Source organism: Centroberyx gerrardi, chromosome 15 (assembly GCF_048128805.1).
Source record: "Centroberyx gerrardi isolate f3 chromosome 15, fCenGer3.hap1.cur.20231027, whole genome shotgun sequence".
Classification (NCBI taxonomy): Eukaryota; Metazoa; Chordata; class Actinopteri; order Beryciformes; family Berycidae; genus Centroberyx; species Centroberyx gerrardi.
In genome coordinates, this window is record NC_136011.1 from 19,200,244 (window position 1) to 19,221,305 (window position 21,062).

General features: G+C 40.2%; 1 protein-coding gene across 1 annotated transcript in view; it reads left to right on the forward strand.

The window, feature by feature from the left end:
- Nucleotides 1-20,841, forward strand: part of rgs7a (regulator of G protein signaling 7a) — a 48,088-nt gene extending 27,247 nt beyond the window's left edge. Inside the window, exons 3-16 of the mRNA XM_071909999.1 lie at nt 4,071-4,121; nt 10,651-10,757; nt 11,704-11,755; nt 12,965-13,029; nt 13,353-13,429; nt 13,672-13,753; nt 14,982-15,056; nt 15,255-15,353; nt 15,735-15,796; nt 16,315-16,425; nt 16,651-16,776; nt 18,374-18,560; nt 18,956-19,045; nt 20,821-20,841. Of these exons, the coding sequence (XP_071766100.1) occupies nt 4,071-4,121; nt 10,651-10,757; nt 11,704-11,755; nt 12,965-13,029; nt 13,353-13,429; nt 13,672-13,753; nt 14,982-15,056; nt 15,255-15,353; nt 15,735-15,796; nt 16,315-16,425; nt 16,651-16,776; nt 18,374-18,560; nt 18,956-19,045; nt 20,821-20,841 (1,205 nt within the window). The remainder of the gene's footprint in view (nt 1-4,070; nt 4,122-10,650; nt 10,758-11,703; nt 11,756-12,964; nt 13,030-13,352; nt 13,430-13,671; nt 13,754-14,981; nt 15,057-15,254; nt 15,354-15,734; nt 15,797-16,314; nt 16,426-16,650; nt 16,777-18,373; nt 18,561-18,955; nt 19,046-20,820) is intronic.
- The last annotated feature ends 221 nt before the right edge of the window (nt 20,842-21,062 follow it).

Consider the following 21,062-nt stretch of genomic DNA (forward strand, 5'->3'; position numbering starts at 1 on the left):
TCAAGTACGGGATGAGTTGAGTGGAAAACACATGCAACACTGAGATGAGTGAGGCGTTTGCTGTAGTTTTTACTGTACGAAGTATGAAGAAAAAAAAGATCAAGGCACTCTATACTGTAAAAACCAATAAATGATATTACTTTAGATTAGTTTTACTCATTGCATAGTCCTACAATAGATAACATTTCCCTTCCAATTCACACATCCATTACCTTTTAGTCACATTAGAGCCCTCAGAGCTCAATCTGCTCTACAGCTGCAGCTATTTAAAATGATCAGTGTATTATCCCAGTACAACATTATGCATCACATGGAAGTTTCAGTATTTTTAGAAGCCTACTCTATTGATTATTAGACCCTTCTTGTGACATTCACATTTCAATACAGGTGTTTGTTCCTGTGCAATTCACACCAGCCTGCTTTTTGAGAAAGATAAACAGCCATTGCATGATTTTGCCTGGGGCTCCAACAATGCCAGCAGCACTGCTGGACAGATGAGTTGACTCTCACCAGCACTGCTAGCAAAGGCTCACAGGTGGCTTGTACCAATTTCTCTGAATCAACAACAACAAAAAAAACAATTGTCACATTCACCAATGTGAAATATTCAATATTCTAAATGGGGATTATTGGTGATGAATAGATTACACTTCTAAAAATCATGAACCACCCATTAAAGAAACTGCTAAGAAACCTGTATTTCATTATAGTTGAGTAGTTATCTCATCAAAATTGTAATCATTAACATAATCCAAGGAATTACCCTCTATGTATTCTGATCATTTTCAGTTACTTTCAGATGACTTTGCCATATTTGAGGTACAAAAATACCCGTACAGATTGAAAAAAGTGAAAAAGTTAAATTCAGGAAATGTATTTGCACATAAAAACACAAATTTCCACCTGTGCGACATTTTACAAAGATGTAGAACACCTGCCACTATCCAAATGACCCTCTTGAGTTTTTTGCTTTCTCTTTAAAAGTTATCGCAGAAGTAAGCCTCTAACTTTTTCACAAGTATCTGCAATCAGAATACATTATTTTTATAGATAACGTAACAGAATGCCATTAATTTTTTTTGCATTTAGGATACGCAACAGCATTACAAATATCCCGTAACTAACCAACCCTGTCTGCGACATGCCGAACCATGCAACATTATGTCATTTACAACCTCTTCACCATGATATCTTGAAATGAATGCAGATGGGATACTCCTGAAAGTCTGATCTCACTTTCTTTAAGAGGACAGCTGGCATTGCCTTTAATGGCCAAGAGTGTGTCGAATGTGTCAAGATCCTTGCCAACAGGCGCTGCATGTGAACTGCATCTGCACCGCATGTTGATGTCATGTGAGATGTGATGTGCGCTCGTGGATCCTGAAACACTAACGGGACTGCTATTCCTTTCCTCAGCCTGGGAATGAAAAGAGACATCTCCCAAAGAGCTGTATGACAAGAACCAGCATTTGTGTGTATGTGTATGTGTGTGTGTGTGTGTGTGTGTGTGTGTGTATGTGCATGTGCTTCCTTTCCTGTCTCCTATGCACATATGTGTGTGTGTTGGTGCACACTAAGTGAGCAGCAGGACCACAAGACACATAGCTGAGAAACAACTGTGTTGTTCCATCAAATGCAAGGAAGAAACATTTTTCTATTTACAGTATGCTCATTGAGTCATACAGATGCCATCACGCATGCACACACTGCTCATTTTAGCACATCCTGCACATATGCTGCAGCTTCACATACTGTTTTTCTTCATATTCTATTATCCTCTCATTTGTGATATGCAGCATATGTATTGATATTTTTAGAATGTTTTTCATACTGCACATATTTCTATTTTTTTTTGGTATATCCTCATATCGCACATATTTTTCATTCATTTATTTTCTTCATCTCATTTGGTTCTACTGCTGCTATTTGTGCCATTTGTACACTCTCCTAATGCTGTCATCTATAGCTTTCCCACTTTCATTCATACATTTCTACTCAGCATGTCCTATAAATTGCTAGTTCCACATGTTTATATGACCCTCTTTTGCTGCATACTTATTTATATTCTATTTTTCCTTGCTGTATCCTGTATATTTTCTTATGCAACGACCCAGTTTTCCCATGGGGATCGTTAATGCTTCATCTTACCGTATTATGTGTATTGTATCAGTGCACAGTGGCTCTCTCTCACACACACACACACACACACACACACACACACACACACACATATAGATAGACACGCAAACATGTACAGCCCAATCTATGAGTATGATATTAATCAATTCAGAGAACAGCCTTGTTAGAGGATTACCTTACACATCTCATTTAAACTCTCTCCTAGAAAGTGGGTCATCACTGATAGTGTGAAAATGGGGTTGTATTAATGATGTTAATCCATGGTAAATCTCATCTAGTTATGCAGCGCAAGTAACTGCCTCTGATTATTAATACGGCTACATTCCCCATATTAATATGCAGAGTTGTCACGTAATAGTTTGGGCAAGTTGTGTTTTTGGGAGTGTGTGTGTGTGTGTGGGGTGTGTGTGTGTGTGTGTGTGTGTGTGGGGGGGGGGTTCAGAGACAAAGTAAGGGGGTGCAATGAAAGAGACAGAGTGGGAGAGAGTGAGAGTGAAAGTGGGTTGAGAGTGTGAGAGAGAGAAAGTGAAGACGGAGACAAAACAGACACAGAGAGGCAGAATGATGGACAGAGAGACAGCCACACAGATTGCCCGTCTCACCGCATGAATTCCCTTGTGTCTCTTTTTCACACCTTTTTCCAGTCTTCTGCGGCTCTTGTCTCCTCAACACACCCTCACCTGTCAGCATGACAGACAGTAATAATAGCTCGGGAGGTATATTTAGCCAGAGTGCCAAAGTCACGTGTTGCAGTGGGGTGTGAAAATGCCTACAGGGCAGAGGTTGCTATTATGTTGTTCTGAGATGTGAAAATTATTCATTCTCATTCTCCGACGGAGAAGATGAGTTGAGTTTCATTCCAAAAAAAAAAAAAAATGAAATATGATGTCCCCTCTTACAAAATGCCTACTGGCATAAAAGTAAAGCACATTACAAGTTGCTGTTGAAGTTTGGAGGCATCTCAAGACCTTTGCTTGTGGAATCGTTACATTTTTGAAGATGGAAATATATATATATTTTTAAATACAGACAGAATTTCAGCTATCAATTTTTTTTTTCCAAAATGGATGTCTCCTCTCCTCTCCTCTCCTCTCCTCTTCCTCCTCTCTTCTCTTCTCTTCTCTTCTCTTCTCTTCTCTTCTCTTCTCCTCTCCTCTCCTCTTCCTCCTCTCTTCTCTTCTCTTCTCTTCTCTTCTCTCCTCTCTCCTCTCCTCTCCTCTCCTCCTCTTCTCTTCTCTCCTCTCCTCTCTCCTCCTCTCCTCTATTTAGCCCATATTTAACCCCTATTCATAGTATTCCCTCGATGTCACATGCATTTCCTACAATGTGGTGCTTTACCATATTTACCACAGCTCAGTGGCTGTGGCTGTCATTTCATTATAATCACCTGTTAATTTATTACTGTTATTTTCCTAGCAAGATGGCTGTGTGATGATGTAACAGAATATTATGAATTCTGTCCCGTTTTCTATTCAGTCCTTATCTTTGTTTTGTCTACCTGCAGTTGGACGTTTCCTTTGTGGTGTATTGTGTTCTTCAGGGAAACAGTTGGAATAAAATAATCACAATACAGACTGCTCTGTTTATGCTATGACTGAGTCAGACAAATTGTATTGTTATAAATTGGGTGCTTCAGTATGCCATCGTACCTCTCCGGTCATTTATATTAATGGGGTACAGCCAAGGAGAGGTGGTGTGGAGGGGGTGTCAGAAAAGAATATTTGGTACTGGATGGCCTATTACCCACCCACATGGTGCTAGACGAGAGGGATTTGCAAGCACTGTAATGATGAGGAAAGGTGGGCAGAGTTGAGGATGTCATTGTTTTCCCCTTCATTTGCATCTGTATGGAAAAAGGTGTTTTAGCATACTGTGAATATCTCAGCTGCATGTCACTGATTCATATTTTTATATTTTCTCTCTCGTTCCAGGTTCTGATATTGTACAGTGGATGATCAAGAATCTAAACATTGAAGATCAAGGTAATGCACCATTGGAAGTGAGCTGATGAACATTTATCTGCGAAGGGTAGAGACTTCCTTTTGTCAATGCTGAAGTTGATCTAAAAAGTTCAATATACTGTACAATAATGTAACAATTGTTCATTTAGTTGCAAGCTTGCTGGTGGTGCCCAGGGCTAAGAACAGAGGAGAAACAGTGCTCATCAGTGCAAGACCACTTGAGTTCAGATTCTTCACATTTTCATTAGTCTGTACTAAAAAGAATGCTTTTGGAACATATGTTGTTAGCTGATGTAGAAGTCCCCAGTTCTGCATTTTCCTTTGATCTGTCAGTGGTGCTGCGGCAACTGCAACTTGCTTGTTTTGCAATGTGAGTAGAACTACACTCACATTGTAACACAAATCTGTTTCAACTGTCTGGTGTGACTGGCTGCATGATCATTCCTTGAGCCCCCCGCTGAAAACAGAATAAAAATTTAATTTCCCCAACAATTGCTCTGAGGGAAAGATCAATACTGCAACATTAATGCTTTGTTGCATGCAGCGCATGAAAGTAGGATTAATACAATGGCTATATCTGTAAAGTCTTATTTGAAGGGAAAAACGTTTATTCTTAACTCTATTCTAGAAAGGCAATCACCCATGTACAAGTATTTATACACTTCCAGTATACAGTAAGTAGGTGTGACCAGCATAATTATTAAGTATGAAATATTTGTGAAAGGAGAAAGTAACTAAAGACATGAAGTGGCAACATGCCATGAGCTTGGCAACAAAGGCAATCTTAGAGATCCAGGATTCCCAGCTCAGGTCATGAGACCAGCAGGTTGCCCAAACACAGGTGTATGTCGGTACATGTTTTTGGCATGAAATGAAGCTTTGATTCCTTCCACCCATGGCAGCTCACCTGCAGAGAGGTGTGTGGAGGAGGAGGTTGTCTCACCTCCAGCTCTCCCTGCTGCCTCCTCTCAGCGCTCACAGCTCTGTACAAGGCCTGCTCAATGGCACCAGCACAAAGACTTATCCCGGCTGCGTGTGTTTGCATTGTGTGTGTACAGATATTTTCATCCTATTCATTTATGTAAGAAATGCAAATACTCATGCTCACATCATAAGTGTGTCCATGCGTTTTGAGTGTGTGTGTTGTTTTCATTTTATTTATTTGTTTAAAGTCACAAAGAAATGGCATTTCGACGGTGTCTTGCTTCCGTAGATTGTCGTATTTCCGGTTGAAATCGGATGTTGGGCCGGGACATAACACAGGGAGGGGTCGTTCAAAAGTGGTCGGGTTGGACCATGACAAACATGGAAAGTGACTCAGAAGACCACTCGCCTCCTCCAATACCTCCATCACCACCATGTTGCCACTTGTGACACTTTGAACGTTGTGAAGTTGCAGGTCTTACATGATGGGAAGGGCGGAGGGGGGATTGTGATGATATTATTGTACGCCTACTGGTACACCATGAAGTAACCACTAAAAATACAACATTTTTCAAGAAGTAAAAGTAATCAGATTTTAATATAAAAGTACAAGAAAATGCAAAAATGTATGTTTTGGCATTTATTGTTAAATAGGTGTAGGTTATGACATGGAGGAATAGCTAACAAGGGGAAAAATTAATTTAATTGTGACTAAGTATTGTATATGCTTCTGCTTGCACTTGAGGTGTGTGTGTGTGTTTGCCTGTGTATTTGCGTGAGTGTATCTGTGTGTGTGGCTGTGCATTCTGGTGTTTGTTGGTGTTTTACTCTAGTGTGTGCTTTAGTTTAACAGTTTACACACATTAGTGACATACTCTATTGTTCATTTAGCAGACTCAACAATTCACAGTTCCTTTGTGTGTTGGTGTGTTTGTGTGCATGTGTGTACCTGTTTTTTTTCTTTCGTGTGTTTATTTGGGTTTGTATGCATGCGCCAGTGTGTGGTGGTGTAGTGGAGGTGAAGGTGGCTTTGCATATGTGTTTATGTGTGTTGGGGGCAGCAAATCAGATCAAGGTAAAATACCTCTGTAATAGCTCAGCAGTATTTGGGATCACAGAAGAGTGAGCTTACCTCTCAAGTGGACAGGGTAACTGTTTTTATTGTTTTTTTTTTTTTTAACCTTGAGAACATTGCTCAGGTAGTTGCAGGCATTTAAAATGCCCAAGATATGGTGCTTTTCCCTGTGCTTCAGACTGCACTATGATTAATAATGCACCGTACCATGGCACCTCCAATATACAACAAAAACAATAAACAACAAAGAAAACTGTCACACCAGTTCTGCTTAACATGCTCAACTGGGCCACAAGATGCTCATCCTTATATAATTTTGTTGCTCTGTAACTGAAGTCTGACAATAACACATAAGCCATTCCCTACAGGAATTTGCAATTATACAATCACATTTTTTTGTGATTGTGACCAATCACAACTCTTCCCCAGAACAGCATTATCATCAAAGACTGTCATTTTATCACAGTCAAGGGTCTGATCATAACACTTGCCAACAAGCTGATGTTCACAACTATGTTCTTCAATGCAAATTTTTGTCAAACTTTGCACTTTTTGCACAAACGCACTCAAAAAATGTTGTCAATGGCCTTGCGGTGGTTAACGAAATCTAGAGCAAAATCAAGTGGTTTTGGTGGCAATACCACAGAAACACTCCTGGAGGGGCAGACGAACTCAGGAAACCGGAATGCAATTAATTCGGCTCACAGCATGATAGCAGCATATTTATTAAGCAAAGGCAGACAAGTTTATATCGAAGTGGACTGGAGTTTAAGAGACTATCTCTTTTTTGCTAAATGAATGCCACATATAATATACGGACACACTCCAGATGAACTCATTATCATCCTATTTTACAGTCTCTGTACTGCTGAATCCTATTTTCATCCAATACTGCATTCGATTAGCCTACTAAACTGCCTGCCCTCCAAAGTTCTTTCAAAACTTTTAGCCACTGTATGTGGGGATAGATCTCCTCTGGGAGATTTTAGGAGACAGTTTCGCACAAGTAACTCTTCACAGTAACTCTTTCATTCAGTACAATTCAGATCATTACAGACCATCATCATTCATCCTTTGTTCCAATGTCAGTTGTGGGGATTTTTTAATCAAAATGGTCTGCAAGATCCCGTCACTTTCTGACCACAGGTTTGGTTTCTCATCTCTTGACAAGCTGATCAAATGGTTTGTCTGGCATGGGAAGCATTGGCTTGGACTTAATTCCAGACCACAGTTAATGGGCTCAAACACCCTTTTAGTAGCATACATTATTATTCAGACCAATCCAAATAGCTGGCTCAAAGGTTAGAAACACTGAAGAGATGGATGTGGATGAGGAGCCACAGGTAGACATGATGTACAAATGGGATGAATCGTCTATTGAAACTGGCACAGTTAATCCTTTAGTTATACATTTTGTCCAGACATGGTATAATCTACACTATCTGTTTAAATAACAGGGAATCTGTTCATCCCTGGAGAAATGTAGGTTGCTCTGTAATTTTCTAGCATAGGAATTAAATAATTTAGCATAGAAATTTTCAGAATGCAGAGTTTCAGGAATGTCATGCATGAAAAAGGCTCTAATCTTCTGAAAAATAGTAACAAGGGAAAGGGCTTTTAATGGCCTTTGGGCTGATTTCACTGAAATGCCACTCTAGTAAGTACCTTTTTCCATTATCCACAAATACTGTATGAGATTTAAATACAGACAGCCTGAAAGGCCTGTGGAGCTTATGTATTATGTCACTTATGGATCAACTTTGCTAAATTAGCATTTGATTTGGGCAGCAGAGTTCTGAATCCCTACCAGCTCCAGGGTCACTGACCTCTGACCTCTGACCTCCTGTGAAAAGTGAAAAAAGAATTTCCATGCAGGGATCAATAAAAAGTATCACATTGTTATTTTTAAAATGAATACATTCAATGGATGTATAAAGCTCTTATGTCAGTTTTACCTTTCCCTGAGCCAGATCAATTCTAACTCAGATTGGAAGATTTGGTGTCAGTCTATAGCTATGGAGTTATTTATAGAAATGGTGTTCCAACCATTTTAAATTCTTGATGTAAGCTGATTCATAATTTTCAGTTCGCCAAACAACACAAATACAGGTACAGTAATACCTGTATTTGTATTTGGAGAAAAATACAAATGCAGTATCTCTTCAATATTCTTTGATCTCTTCAATAAATATTTATTCCTTCTGCTCAGCTGAAGGAATATTCCCACAATCCCCTTGGCAGTGCTCCAAACTGCTGGGTTTTTGGCACGGAGCTGGTATCTTGTATGATGAAATCATGGGGTATTTTCCCTGTGGACTCGGAGGCCTGCCTCTCTTGGCAACTTGACTAATTCCAATCCAAGGTGTGGTCCGCTGTAAAGCTTATAGAACTTATGCCTGCAATATGTGAAATGGAAGTCCGTTGCTCCCTCGCCACAAGAAAAATATCTTTATAGACTCTTATTGGTTGAGAAACAACAGCAACAGATTTGACAATCCTTAATTTATTAGATGGATAATCTTCCACCACATTGGACTGATTGTGCTTCTTTGTAGTCTCTTTCATATTTATCATACTGTACACATTTGGAAACATTTAGTGGACCACATTATCCTTGGTATATCACACTGTTCTCTTCGTTTATTAAATATAGAAAGAAATATAGGGAAATACAGATTTTTAAACTATTATTTCCTATTTAATCTTATCATGTTTTCTGTTCATGTTTTTTTGACTTGTGTTGCATTACTGTCTAAATTTGAAACAAGCAAAACAAAATATTAAAATGGGACAGTGTGGCAAAATGAAGGTTTTGTTTCTGGTATTGGCTGTTCAGAAGAGCGGTTGAATGGTTGTGAATGTGTGTGGGGTTGACATTCAACATCCATCCAGACTGAAAGGTCATTGCAAACACCCTCAGCTTCACTTGAACAATAGAGAGGGAATGAGCAAACCATCACAGGTGACATATGCACTCCACACAGAATGGGAGCAGAAGAGCCTGTGCTCGAAGCAGAAGAGACAGCGAGACCTTCAAGTCTCTACGACTCCACTGTCACAGATGTCATTTTTCATACTTTGCCGACTTCACTTTCGGCTGACATTCATCACGTCAGAGATAATAATGTGGAAAATGTAATTTGGAGTGGATAATAACTTTGAAAGTACAAAGAGAGTAAGAAGTTATATGGATGAGTGGATTTGTTCTAGTAAATGTCTGTCTTCTCCGTTTGAATTCCTCAGTATTCCATGGACAGATGCAGATGAGTGCACACAGTCTAATCTGCTGTCCAGATCAATAAAGATAATCAATCCTTCTAGACCTCCCACTGCACAACCCCCCCCCCCCTCTCTTTTAATGCCACACCAAAGCTAATACCTATTATAAATATATTTTTATTTATGTTCATAATATATTTATGTATAATATATATGAGACAATATTTATTGTAAGGAGAGAGACAAAGCACAGTGGAGAAGGAGAAGAGGAGGAAAGGGCATGTTTATAAGTAAACATGTATTTAATAAGTTATGAGTCATAATTTATTAATGCATATAGACCAGTCATACACACCCACCCACCCACCTGCCCACACACACACACACACACACACACACACACACACACACACGCTGGGTCTAGTGTGATGGAGTGGAAGGTGTGATAAATATAGATTGGCTTTTTCTTTATCCTCTGAGGTGAGTGACAGGGCTGTAAGAGGTCAGGATGTGTGTGTGTGTGTGTGTGTGTGTGTGTGTGTGTGTGTGTGTGTGAGAGAGAGAGAGAGAGAGAAAGAGGGAGAGAAGAGATCTGCATATTTTATGTGTGCATATGCTCTTGTTATAAGTGTCGGTACCTCTGCCTATTTAGACAGGGTCACAATTTCACCCCTCATATGTATTAGTTTATTAGTTTATTATGATTCCTGGGACAGACAGAGAAATCGACACGAATGGTATGCTATTATTTTTTTAAGCGATCTGATTGATAGTTTTTTTTTATGTGCCTCCAATGAAGAATCCCTCCCTCACTTGTTTTAGTTGCCACAACACTGCACTCTTTTGGAATTACTTAAAACACATTTCTTAAAGGGGCAAAAAAGATTTTTACTACTCCATGGCACCAAATTTCCATAATATATCTGCAGGCAGGGGGTTGATAGAGTTGTTAATCAATACCAATGGTCAATCAATTACTGTAGTGTGTAGAAGGAAATATGTTCTATCAATGTTATTGCAATTCCTGCTGGTCGTCGATAAAGGTCATAGATTAGGCTACTTAATGCGCCTTTAAGTTTAACAGGTCAACAATTTTACTTTGGACTTTAAATATATGTTTTTATTGTAAAGTCTCTTGAATGCATTGCTATTTTGATGATACATAATGTGTTGATGCATATAAGCGTTTTGCACTTGTGAGTGCGAGCTTGTGTGTGTGTGTGTGTGTGTGTGTGTGTGTGCGCGCATGCTGCTATGTCACCAGGAGAGTTGACAGAGGGAACATTGGTATAACAAGTTGGAAACGGACTGTGTGTTTGTTTGCTCTCCCAGTCGAGGCTCTGCACCTAGGAACTCTGATGGCTGCGCATGGCTACTTCTTCCCCATCTCAGACCATGTCCTCACTCTCAAAGATGATGGCACTTTCTATAGGTTTCAGGTAAGAATGATGATGATGATGATGTGATGATAATGATAAAGATGTGCATAGTATGATAAGTATGTATATGACAGGAACATCTCAAAGTATGTAAAGCAGCATTAAAATAAAATATCCAAAGCTATTTGATTATATTACTGGCAGTCGCATTGTATAAATCACATCACAGCTTTAGATACATTTCTTTATTTTGCTGGGAAGTGCATTGCATGAATTTGCACTGTAAGGAAGGCCATATTGTTCCACATCTTTTTTTAACTTTAATAACTCAGTTGCCTGCCATGTGAAGGCTTTTTATTGGTTTTCTTTTCAAAGCAGTGTGTCATGATTTATTTGAAATTTGGATCTCATATAGGCTAGACTTAATTTTTCCACTCTGTATGGACACAAACTTTATTGAGTAACTCCATTATACGCTGGAGTCAAAGCAGTGTTTGGACTCTGTTTTAATTAGTATATGGCAGTGTTTAGCGGTTATTGTGTCCCAGAAAGCCTTGCAGTTCCATGAGGAGGTGCATGTTATTCTGAATGTCAATAGTGGGATTGACAGCTTTAGCGATTTTCCACACAGTGAGCTCCTCCAAGTGTGTGCCACAGAACTAACTAAAGTAAATCAATGCCCAAAGCCATTTGTGTTAGTACCAGTCTTCACTCTGCTCTTAACATCTAATCTGTTCTCATCTGAAGCCAGTCTCTGTAACGCTACGGAGGGCCAAGATTCATCTTGGTGTCTTGGTACTCACCCACAGCAACTTATGTGCTTTAGATTTTACGCCTAGCCCATATATACGGCTAGATGTTTTATTGTGACAGCTGCAGCGCTGTGACTTCATGGCCCCTCACATGATAGTAAACACTTTGGTTTACCACAGCAGGGTAGTAGTTCTGCACTGTCAAAGATGTAATGTTTTCTTTCGTCTCTTAATAACGTTCCCTCTCCCTCCAGACTCCATACTTTTGGCCATCAAACTGCTGGGAACCAGAAAACACAGACTATGGTGAGAGAAAACCCTGGTTGTTCTGTTGTAGTCTAATATCTACTTTGTGCATTGTGCATCCTATACCCAAGATGTTGATGATACAGACTATATTGTATCCTAAAGTGCAAAAGATGAACCACCAATGGAGCAGATGGTAGATAGAAACATAGAATCATATTCAGCTCTACTCAAATGCCTGTATGGGTCCAGTGGCCCGTTGTCCAGTGAGAATCAAACATGAATGAATTCAGTTGTATTGTGTAGTGTGTATGTCCCAAACCCTCCACAGCGCCACAGGCTTCATGGAGGCAATTTTATATTCCAGTCGCAGTCATCTGGTTCTGCCTTATTTGTATTGTCTGACTGATGTAGACTGATTACAGTGAAGGAAATCAGGGCTGTGCTTGCGTGTGTGTGTGTGTGTGTGTGTGTGTGTGTGTGTGTGTGAGAGAGAGAGAGAGAGAGAGAGAGAGAGAGAGAGAGAGTGTGCACCTGTTTTTGATTGTGCATGTAAATGTGCCAACATTTGGTTGAACGTTTTTATGATGATACAGGGATGAGCTTTTCAGTGTTTACAGAGAAGCGGAGTGGAGATAAAGGCTTCGTAATAACAAAAATGGTTGGCGTGAATAGCTGGTGCTAGGCAGGCCTTTCATTTGTTGTTTGAGTTATAGGAGAGGGAAGGGCTAATGAAAGCTGTGGGAATAGTTCTGAGTGTTAGGGGAACTTTAAGTGTCTCAGACGTGGCAACTGATTCACGTGAACGGTGCCTCTTAATGAAAACATGCATCCGGCTAATGGAGTAATGAAGCTTCTGCATAATGGTCAGTTAACAGAGGGATGAAGGGATGGAACTGCTGCAGGTGGAGGTACAGTGCAGAAAGCCCTTGTTTACTGTCTCACACCTGAAGAGAAATAAAGACATCAAAAGTCAGGCCCATGCAGGCACACACACACACACTCACACACACACACACACACACACACACACACACACACACACACACACACAAACAGACTCTCACACACACACATTGCACAGCCACTGACCTTTGTGATTTGCAGGCCAGTTTAAATGTGCAGTTGAGAGGATTAAATGAGTAAACGCAGGGCCATTTAAGGCTGTTAAAACCAAGCTGAGCTCATGTTTTCCCTGTCTTCCCACTCTCCCTCTCTCTCTCTCTCTCTCTCTCTCTCTCCCTCTCTCTCTCTCTCTTTCTCCCTCAGCTGTTTACCTCTGCAAAAGAACAATGCAAAATAAAGCACGTCTGGAGCTTGCAGACTATGAGGCGGTAAGTAAGAGAGGTCTTATAGTGTCAGCACTCCTTTATTCACATATCTGTTTCGTTCCTGCGTTGGCACCGCTGTCAACATTTATCTCTCGTCTTTTGTTCATACTGAACCGGTTTTTGTGTGTGTATGGGTACACCATTTGTAACTTTCTTCAACAAAGCTAAGGAATGAATCCCTTGGTTAGTTACACTCCGTGTTTTTCTTTTGTGTGTGAGCAGGGATCATTACAGATGGCACCCAACTGTGCACTATACCCAGTATGTGCAGCAAATATAATTAACCCAGATCCCTCAAAAGCCTTTATTTTGTGTCTTATTTTCAGGAGAGCTTAGCACGGCTACAGAGAGCATTCGCCAGGAAATGGGAGTTCATTTTTATGCAAGCAGAAGCACAAGCAAAGTAGGTTTCTTTAGGAGCCACACATGCATTGAGCAAATATGAGCGAGTCCTCTTACCACCTCATTATCACATGAACACCTTTACCTTCGACTGAGACTTCCCTGTAATTTTCAACACACAACTTCACACATGACCTGCCAATTAAACAGCGTGACGCAACGAACAGATCATATGAATGTTAGAAGGAAATGTATATTTTGTAAAAAGCATTCCCGTTGTGTGTTGAACTCATTTATCCTCAGAGTGGACAAGAAAAGAGACAAAATTGAGAGGAAAATTCTCGACAGTCAGGAAAGAGCATTCTGGGATGTGCACAGACCAGTGGTGAGTGTCACCGTCCTCACTGATATCATCATCATCATCATCATCATCATCATCTTCATCATCATCATCATTATTGTCATCATCATTATGATCATGATCTTCATTATTGTTGTTGTCATCATCATCATCATCAGGCTGGCAAAAGTGAATAATATCAAAACAGCAGTTTACAATTCATACACTATACACTCATTCACATTTTGATGGTGGATTGCAGAATGAATAATGAATAAATAATAAAAAGATAGATAGATGGAAAAATGCTTGAATATATCATTGTGATAATATATAGCCTATACTATTTCTCATACACACAAACACACACACACACACACACACACACATAGACACACACATAATCTCTTTCTTTCCTTTTGGGTGCTAAAGCCATCTGAATCATCTCCTGCCTCTGGGTATTTTAACCTGTTCCGCTGGCAGCAGAGACACGTCAAGCTCTGGCAAAGGAGATAACATTTTGAAAATGTTATGCAGAAAGTACAGCATTAAAAACAGAAGTCTTCATGAATTCTATAATTTACATCAACTGTGTGTGAGCTATACATCTGATTCTCATTACATGTGAAAGGCATGCAGGAGTGAACATAAATTATCACTAATTATATTCCTCTGCCATACATAAGAACTGTCACATCAATAACTGTCAGAACACATCAACCTCACTGGTCCTCTTTAACCTTGTTCATACATTCTTCCCTAGCATTAGCATTTAGCTTCCCCCTGCGGTTAAAGGGTCTCCTCTGCTGTATTTCTTCCAAAGCCACAGCTCCATACTTAATTGGAAAATAACAAGTTCAATTTATGCATCCTCGGAGCAACATAATCAATATTAATTCAGATTTCACAGTGATGCCGTCAAGCCACTTAGCTCCGTTCTCCTGGAAGAGACCTACATTAGACCGCTTGTTCAATCAGGCAGAATTTGCACACTGAGTGTTTGATTTCCCACTGGTTTCCTTGTTTTGGTAGAATTGGCACATTCCATGTTTGATTAACCAGCATTCGACACATAGTCTTGAAGACTTCTCAGAATCAGTTCACACCGCTGCTACAGTGATGGATTAAAACCTCCTATAACAATGGCTAAATTGCACCTTTACTGTTTGTGGCATCATCCTGGAAGGTGTAGCATGAAACAATTGAACTCTTGTCTCTAAGAATTTAAGAGAGAGATAAATTAACTCTGCTTTTCTGTTTGTTTTCCTCTCAGCCTGGATGTGTGAATACAACAGAAGTCGACATAAAGAAGTCCTCCAGAATGAAAAACCCCCACAAGACAAGAAAGGTACATCTTCCTGCACTAGACACCTCTTTCTTTTAGAGTCAGGGTTAAGGTTATAGGGCTTGATAACATGGTGACACACAAATGAACAGAAAAGTTTGTTGTACATTATTCTACGTGCTTGTCAGTTGTAGTAAAGTCATTGCTATTGATATTTTTTTAATACATTTATATATATTTTACCTGTTTCCTCTCCCTTAGTCTGTGTATGGGCTGCAGAATGATATCCGTACCCACAGCCCCACCCACACCCCCGCCCCAGAGGCCAAGCAGCCCACAGAAGAGGAGCTGCAGGACCAGGTTGGAACTACATGGGGTGCTCTACTACCAAGGAGGGGACCTTTAACAGTTTGGAGTTAATGCTAACATTCAGACTGTGGAGCATTTTGTAGTTACTTCATTCTTAGATCATTATGGGCATGTAATCAATTGCATTCAGTAGCCTTTTGTAATAATAATACAGTGATATATATGCATTATGTATGAGTGGTGCCATAGTAGAGAATTTATTATGTAGAAATAAAGCAATTAAGTTAAATAATGTAAATACAATGCAGATGGTATGTTAATATGCTTGTTAACCAACAGTTACCAGGTTGCAAAAATGTCTTCACAAACGCAGTGAGTTCACAGCCAGGCAGAGACAAAGTGCATGCTAATTGTTCCCTGCTATGGTTTCAGATCACCTTTTGGCAAGTGCAATTAGACAGGCATCGACTGAAAATGTCCAAAGTGGCGGAGAGGTGAGTGATGTTCTTTGTGTCTTTATTCAGTTTAGGCATCGATCTGTTTATTGAGCCCTTAAACGGCCTAACGTGGCATGGAATTAAGAGCTCCAGTGACCTTGAGGAGTGTTTGGCCCCAAACAATGCCTCCGGTGGGCGTCAGCGCCGATGCTGCCAGACACTGGGGGCACACAAAGCCTTGATTTGTCATTTCCTGCTCTGAAAAGAGAAGCGTGCGCTCAGCAGAGAGTTCTCTAGCCTTCCGTCCAAATACGGGGCCATTCCCTCTTGTCAAACTCTACCTTTTATTTCAGGAGGAAGTGAAAGACTACTATATTTGCTCTCACAAGGTTTTTTCCTTTCAACCACATGAAAAAAAATCCACTGAATGGAAATCCATAACTATTTAAGGCTCAGCACTCAAGCATACAAAGTCTTAAGCATAATATCATCAATACCATGTCAGTGTGATGCAGATTGTCATTTGCTGCTGTATAGTAGTCTTGTCTTGTGTTTGTTTTGTTTCTCCTCTTCAGTTTGCTGGGCTACACAGAGCAGTATGTTGAATACGACCCCTTCCTAACGCCACCAGATCCCTCCAACCCCTGGATCTCAGACGACACCACAATCTGGGAGCTAGAGGCCAGGTGTGTATGTGTGTGCGTGTCTGTGTGTGAAAGAGCAAAATAGAGTGTGTGTATGTGTAACAGAGAAAAGTGCAAAAAGTTAATCGTTTTTCTGTGTTTTTACAATCTGTGAATTTTAGGTAAGAAGTGGCATGGCATGTAATGCATTTTGTTGCACACACACTGCATCTGTGAGATGATGTCTTCTGTGTGTGTGTGTGTGTGTGTGTGTGTGTCCTCCCCCAGTAAGGAGCCGGGCCAGCAGAGGGTGAAGAGGTGGGCTTTTGGCATCGATGAGGTTCTCAAAGATCCTGTGGGGAGAGAGCAGTTCCTCAAATTCCTGGAGTCTGAGTTCAGCTCAGAGAATCTCAGGTAAGGGAGAAAATACACTCTAATACACACACACCTGCACACACTCACGCACACACACAGAAGCATATATGAGAGGCTGTGTAGGACTTAATTGACACTTTGCTGGTCACCCACACACATATATATATATATACAGTATATGACATATACCAGCACATACATGCTGTTCTGGACGTCCCCCGCACACACCAATACATTTAATGAGCAATAACAGTAGTTATTGCAATAACAGAAAAGGACATTTCCATTCTCAACCCAGTTACTCAACACACTCGAAACTGGGTTGAGTTTTTCTAACCAAGTTATGATCATAACTTGGTTAGAATAACTCAAACTCTGATCATAAGAAACCCGGTTCAGATGTCTGGCTTACTCTGACATTAAACAGGTAACTATGGCATGTAAACATCTTACTCCTTTCAGCTTTGGTTTTTGCTAAGTGTACAAACTCTATGGGTACATTTTCATGTCAATAAAAACATGGCGGCTAACAGTACTTTTACTGTTACTATTTGGATCATTGTTTCTTTCTCATGTATTAGAAGTAACCTACTATTGCTCAGTCAAAGAGGGAGGGGTTAGCTGGTGGCCGCACCTTTTCATAGGACTATTCTAGCTGTGGGCAGGACAACGCAGGTAGAGAGGAATATTGTGTTAATTGGTTTACTCATGGCAACAGAGATACTCAGTTTCAGGGTATCAAAGGTGCATGTAAACAGCTTAACCCGAATAAGGCCTCAAGTACGGCCAGTAGGTTACTCAGCACATGTAAACACACCACAGTGTAGGACGGCTCCTCTGCTCCCTCTGGTGGGACACGTCCTTACTGCTTCGGCCCAGAGCTAAGAATGAGGTCAAATTTTCATCAAATTACAAATGTCATTATAACTCACCTGTAATTGGATCTATGGGATGTTATCACAGAAAAGGGACATACCTCTATTTATGAGCACATTGTTTTATTTAACCTTTTTTCTCTTTTTTTTTTTTTTTTTCAACAATTCTTAGTGGGTTGGTGCTGTGACAGCCCATTATGTAATTGGAGGAATTTACATTTGATCACTCTGACAGCCAGAATCTATATCTGCTGAAGTGTCCTTAACTGAGGCACTGAAATGCTACTTACTGCAGTTATAGCTACCCATTTCTTACCATGCATTCTTACTCCTCTCATGATATATTCATACAGGCATGTGTGGGCAAGGTGATGGAACGAATTCCTAATTATACTGTGTGTAATATGGAAAGTGGGGGCTCTTAAAAATGAATTATTGAATTAGTAATATCACATTATGTTGATGGCTGGCATTGCAGTGCTAAGGAATGACCCATGAGGAACCTTCTGACTTATACATTTTTTATATTTTGGTTTAATATTCTGTCTGTATAGAGTCCCATTGGGTGCAGTTACTGTACAGGACAGTGGTCAGGAAAGGTTCCAGTATGGATCTGGCAGCTTATTTATCATAACTCACTATTATCTCATTACCTATGTTCTATATAGATTCTCCTGAGTTTTGCTGCTTCGAATTGGTGGTCCAGAGGTACCAACCTGGGTCTAACAATGAATTACAGTACTGTTGTCTGTGGTTTATAGGTTCTGGCTGGCGGTCCAGGAACTGAAGAAGCGTCCCATCAGAGAGGTTCCAACCCGGGTCCAGGAGATCTGGCAAGAGTTTCTGGCCTCCGGCGCACCCAGTGCCATCAACGTGGACTCCAAGAGCTACGGCAAAACCACCCAGAATGTCAAAGACCCCGGGCGCTACGCCTTTGAGGATGCACAGGTTAGCCATCATTCTATAGCAACTGATAAAATGCACTAAATCACAACTTCTATAGCTGAAGGTAATTCTTGTAGTGGTTCTTGTACAGTTTTAGACAAGGATTCCTCGTGTTTGTGTGGGTTTCCTCCGGGTGCTCCAGTTTCCTCCCACAGTCCAGAGACATGCAGGTCAGGTGAATTGAAGACTCTAAATTGCCCATAGGCGTGTAAAGCCCTTTGAGACTTCACTGTGATAAAGTGCTATATAAATAAATAAGACTAGACTAGACTGAAATTTAAAGTACAACTTTTGTCTGGAAGTACTAGTTGCTAGCAGTCTAGACAAGCTACTGTATAGTGCAGTTGACTCAATGGAAATGTCTGTTCTCCCTGGTAACTGATGTGTTTCTACAACAGGAACACATCTACAAGCTGATGAAGAGTGACTCTTACAGCCGCTTCATCCGTTCCAGTGCCTACCAGGAGCTATTACAGGCCAAGAAGAAGGTAAATAACAGCTAGCCTGACCCAACACCTTGGATTGAAGTCCGAGTTTCAGACTCAGACTAAATGGATCAGATGCAGAGAAATACATGTACAGCACATACTTGCATGTACAGTACATGCATGTCCATGACTTTATCGTTCCTGTTTCCTGTATGAACCTTGACCTTATCTGTGTTTTTCATGGTCATGGGCATGACTATGTCCTTTCATGACCCATATTCTTCAGGTTCTACTATTCCTTCACTCACCCTGTGTTCTAATTGGATATATTGGAAAAACAAAGTAGGCCTACTTGTAAATTTAACAAGAAAACCTTTCAGAGTTGGATGAAGAAGTCAGAAAGTTGGGGAGGTTTTGCTACCCGAGTTTGATTTATGACCCAGTGATAAGCTTTAACCTTGTTATAAGGTTTAAAATCATAACAAAAGATGGAAGGCTACATTTCCTACTTGTCATTTATAAAATTTATCACATGAATTTGATCTAATTTCAAGTACAAATACATAACCACGGTATAAGTTTGAGCTAATGGCACTCAAATTTATGAGTATCGTTAACATTTTTAAGACGGTGCTCTATAGGCTTAAACATGAGCGGTTGCTTCGCCATAATGTGATATGCTGTTCAGTCAGACCTAGAGCAGGCATATAACAGAAAGCCATTCGACAAGAACATAACCAATTGATATATCAGATAACATCTTCTTTACTGATCTTCTGTGCCCCCTTCTCCCGTTCTCTCTGCAACGGCTGATTCTGTTCTGCGCATGTTAGTAAGAGTGCAGGTCACTGAGAAGGTCGAAGCCTCTAAGTGTGGTCTGTGTATCTATAGGGTCTGCCCCAGGTGTGGATGATCAGGACTCTGGGTCTGCACCTGTCTTAAAGGGACAGAGACACCATTAGTAGTAGAGGCGACATCAACATGGCGTTCTCACACACCTGCCATGTTCCTCCTCATTCTGATGAAGAGACTGACAGCGTTGCAGCAAGTGCTTTTTAAAAGCAAGAAGCAGCCAAATCCACATCATCCTTTTCAGGATGTCCTTGTTTGTTTATCATATGTCTTCCGGGTTTGATTTTCTGACAAAATAGCACATGAATGCAATGCTGTAGCAGCTGACTTGGAAGTCCTGGATGTCGGACCTTCCCACCAGCACATGAACACACAATCAGTGCTTCATTCATTTCTGAACTCAACCTATTCCACCTCTCTCCTTTTAGCTCTGTGCTGTTACTCTCACATAATATGAGAGAAATGATAAGAAAGATATCATTTAATTATTGTTCTAGCACTAGGTGTTATTAATTGCAAAATAGAATTTTAATTATTGATCAGAAGATTGCTACGTTCGTCTCCTTGCAGCTGTATTAAATTCTCAGTCTTATTATGCTAGGATAATCACTTTGATTAGTCTGATTAGTCTTTGCTCTTTACCCAAACCTTCTTTTCAAACTCAGTTTTTTATTGTAACAGACCATGATTTCATTTTACAACAATCTATGTGGCCTGTGAAAGTTAATTTCGTCACATTTTATTATGCAGTACATGACCCTGTGGAGTTGTCTGATGACTGTACAATCATGACAGAGCATGATACAGACTCTAACGTCATTCCTTCTTAGAGGCCAGCTGAACTGAAAGGACAGCTCTTGTCTGTGTGCATTTGGCCTGTAAACGGCCTGTTGTTCTCTACATGACTCACATTTTGGTTTCCTGAATCCCTTGTATGGTAAAATGCCTTCACTCACTATGTGTTTTTCTCCGTGTTCCCACAGAAAAGTAAGAACTTGTTCTGAGGGAAGTTGCTTCCAGGTAATGCCAAATGCAGAATGATTTTTTTATTGTGAATTGGCATGTGGTTGTTTACTGTCAGTTAACACATTTGTGGTTGTACTGTAAATTAATTTTATCTTGAATTTGAACTTTTTTACCATCCCTACAGAATGGAAATACATATTGTATAATTGTTGTTACAAAATTTTACCTTCATTTAAAACCTTAAATTGTAAACATGGAA